The following is an 11,685-nucleotide window of genomic DNA, read 5'->3' as shown; positions in this document are numbered from 1 at the left end:
AATAATGCATAATTTCATTTGATAAACACGTTTAGATTGAATGGTAATTTATAATCAGTCACAAGAACGTCGAATCTGAATCACTTGAAAAAAACACGGAGGTGCTTAACTTTTTTCCAGGTGCCCATTTTAATTCACGAAAATGCATAATTTTGAAAGTTTTGGTCAGTTACTCAGCCAATTTACATGAAATTTGGTACAAAGATGCTTTTCTACAGGTCCCACACATTGACAAACAAAAATGGTGAACTTGCCCATTTTAAGTCACAAAAATGCATAATTTTGGTCAGTTACTCGGCCAATTTATATGAGATTTGGTACAAAGATGCTTTTCTACAGGTTCCACGTTGACAAACAAAAATGGTGGACTTCCAACAACAGAAGTTTTTAAGACTTTTGACAATTTCCAGGTTTTGTCTCACTATTCGAAAAAACATCTATGCTGTTTTTTCTAAAGAAACTAAACCTACATTTTTTTTCTCAAAAGATTTCATGTTTATAAAATGCTTTTATTTAGTGAAAATTAGCTCACTTTCACCCATCTTGCACAGATCTATTACTTTGTTACAAGAGGTACAACACACTGTATAGTGATATCATTTGTGTTCTCTGACCCCATTTTTAACTTCATCTTGGTCTTATCATTTCCCATTGACTATACACTTTTCCATGATAAAAAAACAAGATAATACAGCATTCAATTCGTGGAAATAGGCTTATTCAGACATCAGATATTTTCAGCAAAAAATGTACACATAGAATAAGCTGGACACTTGCTGCATCACACTGACACTAGAGAACCGCATTATCAAAATTATTTTATGGTGAAGAAAAGATTGCAGAAACCACAAGAAGGTTAAACAAGGTGCTACTCTGGTGAATACAAAGACATATACAAATCCAACTTCTTTGTATATCATTGTGTTGGATGCATGAAAATTTATATTTTCACCAATTTTCTTCTTCATTGCTATAAATATGACCACACAGGAGCTCAAAACATATATTTTTGAATTGTTTGACTTTTGACCCCATAAAATCCTTAAAAAGGCTTAAATGAAATAGATGTATTGAACCAAGCTTTAAGGCCAATCAGTTGATTGAAAAGTGTTTGGAAGAAGAAGAAACAATAGAAAAACAGTATATATCTCTCTGTGGAGACATAATTAATATGCATAAACTCACAGTTCTAATTATCTAAACAGAAACATGGATTTTATTTGAATAATCTTTTGTAAATTTGAATGTGATAGCTTTGTAAAATGCTTGAAAGTCCTGGAATTGTATTCATATTTCACAAATGCTTTAAGTAGTAATTTTTTAAAACATTTTTTCTTCAAGTACCTAAACATACTGAATATTAAATTATCAAACCTGTGTAAACAAAGAAATACCAGGTACATTTTTTTATAAACTGAATATATATTCACAAATTAGTCTGTTTATTTTCTGTTTTTTGTGCCTTAGATAAGGGTTAACTTAAAAGATATTTAAAACATTATGGTATAGAAACAATAAGAAGTATTGTTGTTTCAAAGGTATTTTAGTCAGTGTAGATATTATAGGGTTTTGGTTTTAATGGACTTTTCTGCCTGTTTCTGAAATGGGACAACATTTTGACTTCCATAAGTCAAAATGTTGTACCACCAGAAACTGGTAGAAGCAGTTTGTTAAAGATGAAACTACTGATGGTAAGCAATACCATTTTTTTTTAATTTAGAATTTGAGTACAAATCTGATCACACACACACCCGTGAGACTTAATAAAACATTTAATATGTAATTTATAATTAGTGCACAGCAGATAATGGAAATATAAAGTTTCTATAATTATGTTAGCTTATGATAATTTTCATTCCATTTTCTCAGGGTTTCAGTTACGAGCTGCCTTAATTAACCAGACATACAATCCTCCAAATATCCATGAACTCTTTGGTGACATTATACCACCAGATTTGACCCAAATGTTCCCAGTACAGCGTCGAAGATTCCACAAAAGAACCAGTTCAGCTCTGTGGCATTCTCCTGTTAGACCCCAGATGACAATGACAAAAACGTGATAAATGTTGCTGCTATGCTGACCGAGTGTGTTAGATTGGACAAGTTTTCACAGTCATCAGGAGGATGTTTTTTCCATTGTAATTAATGTTTAAAATGTTAAAGGATTCTCCATAGATTCTTTGTTTACTTCCCTAATAAAAATAAGCTTTATTTAACCACCAAATCAGGCTTTGCTACTTGTTTAAAAAATTGATGGTTATGTGGGAACAGTGAAAGAATGTCCCTAAGAAAAGTATGGGGCTAAGATGGGTTTTTTACCAACAGCCATTCGAAATGTTCACCATACTTTCTAAATCATTACAGTTGAGCAAACATTTTGAAGCAATTATTGATTATTAGAAAATCCTAGAAAGGCACAAGACTCTAAGATCAAGTTCACAATAAAATAAGATATTCTTCATTTAAGAAACATTGAAGTATCTAAGAAGAATCTGATAACATTTTGAAATTCGTATTGAATGTTTTATAATTTACTAAAACATCTCTGTACTGTCATGCTATACTGTCATAAATAAACTGTAGATGTGAAAATTTTTCTTAGTTTCTATTTTACAAGTATTACACTGATGGTAATTGAGCTACTCCTAAAAGTATGAATATGCTTTAGATATAAGGTTTTAATACTGTAAATGTTGAAAGATTCAGTATCAGTTTTCAAGAGTTATAAAGTAAATATAAATAGCAGTTAAAATTGGAAATGTTCAATATATTTATTTGCCTTAAAAATGTTGAAATTTCCATTAGTTTGCACCTAAGGACAAAATATCACACAGCAGTGTTAGGCTTAAATACTTTTATTAACATTGCTAATAAAATAATACATTTCTTTCTTTAGGATTTGTATGACTAATCAGTGAATATTTTCTCATAAAAATCATGTGAAAAACAATTAATTTAAAAAATTTATTGATATTGTGTAACATAATTTAGGATTGCTATTTGCATCAATTATTGTTTGTAGTGTACAAATTCACAAACATAAAACTTAGTGTGAACTTGAAATTTTTCAGTTTTACTGACTAGATATCACTGAATATTATACACTGCAGGATTTTTTATAGCAATAAATTATACATCTACTGTAACGATTTTCAACACAATCATAATGATTACTAATGAAGTGAAAAACATGCACATTATCTCTGTAAAGCTATTTTCTTAAATTCTTATCAATGGCCTCCTAATTTAAATCCAAAATATTTTAAAGTACAGTACCTATTAACCTCTCAATTAGGTATAATACTTTTATAAAAATGAACAAAATGTATAATTTACCCCATTGATTTAACTTAAATTTAGATTTCCCAAACACAGTGAACACATCAGAAGTTTGGAATTTAAAACACTTTTTAAAAGTCAACCCACAGCAAGCATCATCTGACATTTCTAATATTGTCTAATTGTTCCTTTTTTGCCTTTGTTATATAATATCTGGTTGACATAGGATTCCAGAAGATCATCCATCTTGTAACCCTAACAAAGAGATAAATAATGCATATTTTAAACTTGATTTCTAATAAGAATAAAAAATAACATAACCATGTATTATAAATGCTTTGCATTCAAGGTTTTAATGGTTTTACAGAATAAAACTTTTTTTACAGTGTTTTATCAGGTGAGATACAATCACGGATGCTAACAGAAATTAAAGTTTCTGTTAGTCTCTGTTCTTATATCTCACCTGATCCTGCCAGTTAAACTTAGTAAAATCGTTGTAAGCAAAATAAACAAAAGTTTTACTACGTACGCCTGATAAAACTTTGAAATTAAAAATGAGAAAACAAGTTCTTTCTAATATTTAATAGTATGAATACTTTTTAAACTCTCATGGAATAAAACTATAAATACCATATTTTGGCTCTGGTATAGGTAAGAAGTAAAAGTAACAAGTCTACCTATGTATATAGATTACATTCTTTCAACATTACAATGATCAATAAAAACTCTATATTGTGCTTGTTTTACTCTATAGAATTCTTATTACTGAGTAACCTAAACTCCAAGCTCTTTACGTAATATTTAAGTGTTCTTGATATTTTGCTAGGAAAGAAAAATGGGGACCTTTTCGATTACTTTATCCTGGACAAATGTTGGTAATACCCATATCAAGATTAATGTAACTGAAAACTGTCTAATGAGTTATAAAAGATAAATTCTATTTATTTGGAAGATATCAATTGTATAACTGACAGATTGTGTGATTAGGAAACTATACTAGCTGGACCTAATTTTTAATTGATAGACTAGAAAGAAGGCAGCTAGTCAACAGTACCCACTGCTAAACTCTTGTGTTATTCTAAATCAATTATTGGCATTGACCATCATTCTTATAATGCACCCATGAACCCACAAAAAGGAGCATGGTTTTTGCAGTAAGGGACATGAACCACGGACCTTCTAATTCACAATCCAACATGCTAATTACTAAGCCATGCCTGGTCCCCAACATTATTATGCTCATACCTAAAATTGAAGGTAAAATTCTTACCAGTTTAGGTGAAAAATGAGTTAATTGTGAAATGTAGAACCAAATTAAACACAACACTTGCAGTGTACCATAAATTATTTTATCGTGTGTGTTTATATACACATACACACACAGATATATATATATATACCTAAATAGTAAACTTTTTTTATACTGTTATATCCTATCTTTGTAAAAGAACAAATGGTGAGTTATAGAAAAAAATTTTTAATTCACATTTGAGGATTATTAGTATTTCTATTTTGCTATTCCAAAAACAATGTGACAATTATGTTTGTAATTGATTGTTCACCTTAAGGTTTCAAGTAAATGCTGAGTTAAAGACATTGTAGGAATTCTACATTAAAGTTTTATATACCAGCTTGAATAATGAGATAAAATTGAATTTAATAAAAGTGATAAAACTAGAATAGATTTAAAACATTTTCAGAAAATAATCTTAGATCTTTGTCTTCTTCATAAACATATATTTTGTTTTCCACTAATTAGACAATCAGAACAAAAAACAGATTATGTGACATAAAATAGTTAATATGTATAACCAGTTCACTCTTACCAATGATGTTTCACACAAAAGCTTGTTGCCGCGTACAAAGCTACCAATAGTAATGTGGAAGTAGGTGTTTCCACTACTCCAGTTGGAAATGTTGGTGAACGGGTGTGTAGCCAGGATATCCTAAGCAAACAAAAATTGCCAATAACTTTTTTTATGTAGTAAAGTGAAGAACAAAACAGATTTATGTACTGAAATGGGAATGATTATAGTATAGTACAAATATTTATTTAGTAAAAAAAACATAAGTGGAAAAAATAGCCATATCTTATATAATCACGTTAGGTTTTATTGTGAAAAGGATATCCAAAATATGAAGTGTTTTAATAATATTTTGAACATGAAAGAGTGACATCATGCAAGCCACCATGGAAATCTAGAAGAGTATAGAGTAGCTTTCAATGTATTGTTATAAGTTTCTCATTTCCGGTGCAATACTACCAGGTGTTAGGTATAAAGATGTTAGAGATGTATTGTTTTAAAAATAAAGAATGGTCGAGAGAAACTATACTGAGTGGTGATAAAGTAGAATAAAAGCGAGATATGGAGATTGATTAAAAAATAAATGCTTAAAAGATAACACATAAATTATCGTAAGTAAGTAATAACACATCAAAATATTATAAAAGTTAAAATGATGTAATGAAGAAATAACCACTTTTAAACAGGGTTCTTTATCATGTATTTTCTTTTACATACAAATGGTTTAACTCGTATAGTAGAGATTTAATAAGTACTGAGTTGAGCTTGCTAAATTTTATGTGATGTATTGGCAAAACGGACTTATTATGTACACTGATTTCATGTTACTGGTGTTTTTAATATCCTTTTCACCTTCATGTTTTGGCCCACTTCTCCGAGTTAGACCAGTTTTGGGAAGAAACATTTCTTGTCAGTAACCCTTGATTTTTCCAAAACAAAGAAAAATTAGAATAAATCATTAATCTTATTTCATGATGGTGTTAACATATTATTTTTATTGTCAAAAAAGTATCAGTACAGTATTGACAGTTTGATGAACATAAGTAATGTAACACAGTTCATGGTTGATGTACAAGTTCATGGCATTCACGTAGCACTTTTTTCGTTCCTACCACAACTATTCCCAACTTAGGGGGAAAATATTTATAAAAATTCTGGAATGCGTTTCTGTCCAATTTTGGGGTCTGAATGTTACATAGATAATAAGAACATTTACATGTTATTTTCTTGAATTAATGTCAAGATTTATTGTTCATCATGCAGTTAAGTTTACAAGAATTTGTGAAAAAGAAAATTTACTAATTTTTTACCCGTTTCTCTGGATCAATCAAACTAACACCGTGTCTGTTGATAGCAATAAGCAAGGTTTCAGGATAGCTTGGGTCACTTGTTTGCTGCAAATAAAATAGTTATCTCTTAGATTTAGATTTTTTATATATATAATGTGATTTAACAGTATGTCTAAATCATTACGTAGTATGCTTCTAAAAACATATTTCAGTACTTTAATATTAAGTTGCATCATTTTATGATTCAGATTTTATCATGCTTAACATAAATGTGATTATATTCTTTTCATTACTTACATATTCATAAACAAAGTCTCTCCCAAGAAAAAATATACTTTATTATTATCTGACTAAAATCCACATATTTGTTACATGTATGAAATCTAAAATATAACACACATGTACAGGAGGGTCAAAGTACATGACATGATCTTATTTTCTTTAATTACAATCAAAATTTATGTAAACAATCTTATTATCAATGCACGTCAATAAGCTTGGCATCAAAAGTTAGCTTATAATTCAATGTTTTAATTTCAAAGGGAAATATATTTAAATAAAATCTTCACCTGCACACTGAAATGTCCATTTTTAATTTTCCATCTGAGTGTTTAACTAAATTATATATACATACTGTAGGTGTTGACAAGTTGGAATATAAAGTTAGAACCTCCAATCTTCTTACTTTACTGAGATATAGACAAAAATCATATATCATGCCCTTCCCTTATCATTCTGCCTTTCAAAAAATGTCATTGTTATTGTGTTATTTATAACCAATAGAAAGAGCAGCATTTCGTTTACATGATTTCTCATATGGGTTGTTTTGTTTTGGTGTCTGTAATTAGATATTTAACCTCAGTTTCAATGCTTGCAATTGTGGTGTTAGCTTATTTCAGCTAATGCATTTTTTAACCTACTAATAGCTTATTTAGAAATCCAATTGAATTACAGTAATTTTAAGACCTTCTATTTTAGTGTGAGATCAATTTTTGTGTTCTAAAATGCATATTTAAAATAAACATGAATAATTTTGTAAACAACATTACCACATTTAGGTTTAAAGTGCTTTGCCTATCGATGGCAAAAATCCTGGTTCCAAAAGTACATACTGATTCTCTTGCTTTTTTAAGTATATCTTTTACTTATTGCTATAAAAATAACTAAAATGTAATTTTTTTTTTATTTATTGTTATAAAATTAAATAAATTACAAAAACTTTAAATAAAAACATTTCTCGTGATCCTCGATATTCTAGCATGCATACTTTGTTTGGCGTAATTGTAACTCAATTGTTTGTTCACACAAAGTTGTCCTGCTGTAATAAATGGTTTTTGCATACTCTGAGATAGTATAAGTACACCTATAAAGCAATAAAACCAAATGAAAGCAGACCTTTGCTAATAAGAATAACTAAGTGTAATTCTAGAAATAAAAAGTAATTTAGACTTGTTTCATATTTTTAACTTTACTGTACATCGCTGATTTTGTTACAGTTGGTGTTAGGGTAGAGAAAATATAGTTAAAAACAAACAAACTGATACTCATTTATGATGTTCTAGAGGTTATGCAAATAAAATATATAAAACTATGATGAAAAGAAGTATTTTTGTTCTTATCACCAAAATCACATTTAAATCAGACTGACTCCGTAAAGACTTCGTAAATTCTCAGACACATTTTTAGTAGAAAAACTTTATTAAAAATTCAAGATTCTTTTGTGTATGACAGACTTTTCATGTTACTAAAAGCTTGCGAAATTTCATGAAGATACATAGAGTAATTTCAGAATTACGATAAACCTAATTTCTCCAACATGGCATCAATCAAGTGGACTGACCCATGAACAAAGGGATAGATGATGAAGGAAAGAGTTTTATCTGGTTATAGATATATAACATTTCACAATTATAAATGTAGCTTTTGCAACACAAAAGTAATTAACACACTAAATGTAGTTATTTTTCTAGATGACTAATATTCCATTGTAAATTTAAGTCATGATAACTTGATATAAATACAATGCATAAACACATGAAAAGAGCTCATATTTTAAGAGGCACGTGTCAAGTATTCCTGCAAAGATAATATAAGACTGAACTAATATTGTGGTAATTTCAGATGCTAAAATAAAATAGCCTTACTAGCAATTGCTAGTTCGTTAATCCTCTAACTCAGTTGGTAAAACATTAGCCTGGCATCTAGGAGGTCTTCGGTTTGATATTGAGACGAGAAAATAATAATTACTAAAAAAATTGGTGTCTAGCATGCGGCTGTCCTACAACACTGAAGTAATACCTAAGGATGGATCTTGTTTGTGAGAGGGAAAAAAAATGTGGTAATTTCAGTTGTTGAAAAGAAAAAAAAAGTTCATTACTAGCAATTGTCAGTGGTCAACTCCTCAGCTTAGATGGTAAAGTACTTGCCTGGTGTCCAGAAGGTTTTTGGGTTCAACAGAGTCAAGGAAGGAAAACCAAAATGACTACCACAATGTAAGCTTTATTGTTACTGCATTGTTTTTACCTTTACTTGAAAGAATGCTGAACCAAAAGTAGGCCACTTGTAGATCATATCAAGGAATCTGAGTTTGGCTTCATCTTGTGACACTCCAGTATCTTTATTGTATTCTGCTGTGATTACCTATGGAGATAAAGTGTTTCTGATGTTACCAACAACTTTTTTTTGCATCACAATACACTGTCTGGTGAAAATACACTATTAGTGGATGCTCTTCAAATGACAAAAGGGTAGAAGGTATAAAATATGTGATATATCAAAATGTTCAAGTTATTTACAAAATAATGCCCACTACACTTAATTTTCATTATGAAAGCACAAAACAAATTATTTGTAATGTATTAAAACCACATGATTACCTAAAGAAACCACAGGCACCTAATTTTGTTAAAATTGAGGGCAAGTGTAACAAAGAAATGGCTAGTGAAAACGAGGCAATTTTTAGCTAAGAAAATTTCCAAATTGTGGCATTTGCCTTTTCTCTCTCTCTTCCCCCCTCCCATTTAGGTACCTATGAAAGGAATCAGTGCAATAGATGAATATCACACACTGGAAATAATTCAAACTGCTTTTAACCAAGTATTTGATTTTACTTTCAATCTTAGATTGGAAAACAAAAAATAGCTCACAGACTGGAAAAAGCAGGCATTTATTATATGCATATAAAATAAACTTTAAGCTTTGGCACATGGAAGGTCTATAAACATGCAAGAACTACAATTACATTATTTTTTTCTCCAAAATCATTGTGCATGCAAAAAAAAAACTCAGCTTTGTTTTCAAGATCATGTAGAACACTTAACAACTTGGATTTTGATTTGTTGTAACTGCTTGTGTTTGTGTTGATAAATGCTATCACAAAGCTAAGTAGATGAACTATTTTTAACAAAGAATGGTGAATTTTTTGTAAAGCATTCTTAGAGAGGTGGCTCACCATAATTTTTAAACATTATCTTTACCAGCTGGATAAAGCACCACATTTTCTATGGAGTTCTTGAATTTTGCCCAAATCCAAGATGGCCAACATTCACTGTCAAAAATCATTATCCCAGGTTACAGAAGTCAAAAGAAGGCTCAATTTATATCACAATAAGGGTTTGAGGGAAACATTCTCCAGTAACAAAGTCACGTGATAAAACAAATTAATGATAGTGGCTATATTTTTTGTCCTATTCTGTTGTAGACATCACTCAAATTTTGAGTGATCAAGAGAAATGTATGGATATTGTACTTTTTATGCACAACAAATTGACTTCCTATGATTTCTATGGACCTTTGTATAGTAATCCAAGGATGCAAAAATTGCACACATGTATGGAAAAGCTGTGCCTCTGTGTGAATTATACCATTCACCTTGTCTCTTTAGTTTACACATTCCTTTTTAATCCTTTAAATTGCATGATGTCGTTAACATATGTTGAAAACATCACTTAGCATTTGTACCTAAACATTAAGCTTGCACTTATATTTCTTATTTTTAAGCATGTGAAGACATAAAATGGAATTATACTCTACAGAATCAATGCCATCTGTGTTAGCCTTAGAAAGCTGAGGTCATAATTCTTGCTAGTTTTCGACACATTTTCTGGTTACAACACAACATCCTTCAAAGGTAAGGTAAAAAAATCAGACTGACAGCCCTGTGAAAAGTTCACATATACATTTATGTTCTTGGCCTGCCACTCCTTTGAGTTACTGTATTTAGACTCCCATCACTTCCACAAGCTTGGACTGTTGTCATGTATAACAAGGCAAGATTAATTTTTTATACCATGGACAAACTGCCACCCACTTAGATGAGACACATTTTTATGTTATTCACATTGTGACCAATAATATAATTACATAGTGTTTTTTCATGTCATATGGTAAACAATTATACTTCATAATGCTCTACTTCAACCTGCCCAATTGGCAGTCTACCAGGCTGGAACTTGGTCAACTAGACACAGTAGATTGTACCTTTTCCTCAAGGCTTTGCCTGGACCAAGGAGGACAAATCTTGGGTGCCAATTTGAATAACAATTCCCAAGATCTCTAGAGCTCATAGGAAGCTAATCAAATGCTTCTGCAAGGGAGACTATTCAAACTGTTAACATGGCAAAACCAACGTGAAATGTGCATACCCTTGGAGACTATTCCAATTGTAAATGTGGACCACATACCCCCTTTGCAAGTGCAAATATAACAAGTATCACAGAGACAATGAGAAACTGGTTTTAGTAATGTAGATGTTTGATTAGAAGAACTCCTAAGGATAAAACTTAATTAACAGATCACTAAATCTAGATTGTTGATTTTATTATACATATCCTAGATATAATAAAAATCTATGAGAACATCATAATGTCCAAAATCAAGTTCCCTGACTTTAAACACACCTATTTAGATATGAAATGGGCCTTGCTGTGACTTTTAGAACCTAAGATTGTGACTTCTGACCATAAATGTCAGCCATCTTGGATTTTAGTGTTCTACATGGATACTAGGTAAAATTCAGGTGGGTTCCTAGCCTAAAAGTAATTATTAGGACCCACAGGAGACTTACACAAAATTTTGTCTTAATCCAACAGGTAATATAATTTTGCTACACCACATGAACATATATGCTAAGGTTGTGTTATCCTTTTAAAGGCTTTATATTTATCATGTTTTATTACACATTATAAACAAATTGTATGTTTAATTGTGTTAGTAGGTTTTTAATTCACTTTTGAAACTATTTTCACTAAAACAAATTATGAATGGAGCCAAGTTATAATTAAAATTATTTTTATCTATCCATCTAACACTTT

At 30.3% G+C, this 11,685-nt stretch overlaps 2 protein-coding genes across 2 annotated transcripts in view; one reads left to right on the top strand and one right to left on the bottom strand.

Moving 5' to 3' along the window:
- The window catches only part of LOC106465574 (inner centromere protein-like), a 62,160-nt gene extending 59,568 nt beyond the window's left edge, over window positions 1-2,592 (top strand). Inside the window, exon 15 of the mRNA XM_022393496.1 lies at window positions 1,870-2,592. Within this exon, the coding sequence (XP_022249204.1) occupies window positions 1,870-2,060 (191 nt within the window). The 3' untranslated portion in view covers window positions 2,061-2,592. The remainder of the gene's footprint in view (window positions 1-1,869) is intronic.
- A 262-nt stretch (window positions 2,593-2,854) lies between these two features.
- On the bottom strand, window positions 2,855-10,631 carry LOC111087299 (myosin-VIIa-like). The gene is made up of 5 exons (XM_022393500.1): window positions 10,587-10,631; window positions 8,897-9,013; window positions 6,395-6,478; window positions 5,106-5,225; window positions 2,855-3,534 (listed from the first exon to the last, which is right to left on the bottom strand). The coding sequence occupies exons 1-5, from the start codon at window positions 10,629-10,631 to the stop codon at window positions 3,448-3,450; spliced, it is 453 nt and encodes a 150-aa protein (XP_022249208.1). The 3' UTR covers window positions 2,855-3,447.
- Window positions 10,632-11,685: the final 1,054 nt, after the last annotated feature.

The sequence above is a fragment of the Limulus polyphemus genome, unplaced genomic scaffold (genome assembly GCF_000517525.1).
Source record: "Limulus polyphemus unplaced genomic scaffold, Limulus_polyphemus-2.1.2 Scaffold1987, whole genome shotgun sequence".
Taxonomy (NCBI): Eukaryota; Metazoa; Arthropoda; class Merostomata; order Xiphosura; family Limulidae; genus Limulus; species Limulus polyphemus.
The sequence above is the reverse complement of the archived record's forward strand: the minus strand, read 5'-3'. Positions and strand labels throughout refer to the sequence as shown.

Coding starts and splice junctions, on each gene's coding strand:
- LOC111087299 (XM_022393500.1), bottom strand. CDS start 10,631: ATGACAACAGTCCAAGCTTGTGGAAGTGATGGGAGTCTAAATACA. Junction 9,014..10,586: donor GTGATGGGAGTCTAAATACA/GTAACTCAAAGG, acceptor TTATCTCCATAG/GTAATCACAGCAGAATACAA. Junction 3,535..5,105: donor TTTTGTGTGAAACATCATTG/GTAAGAGTGAAC, acceptor TCTCTTTGTTAG/GGTTACAAGATGGATGATCT.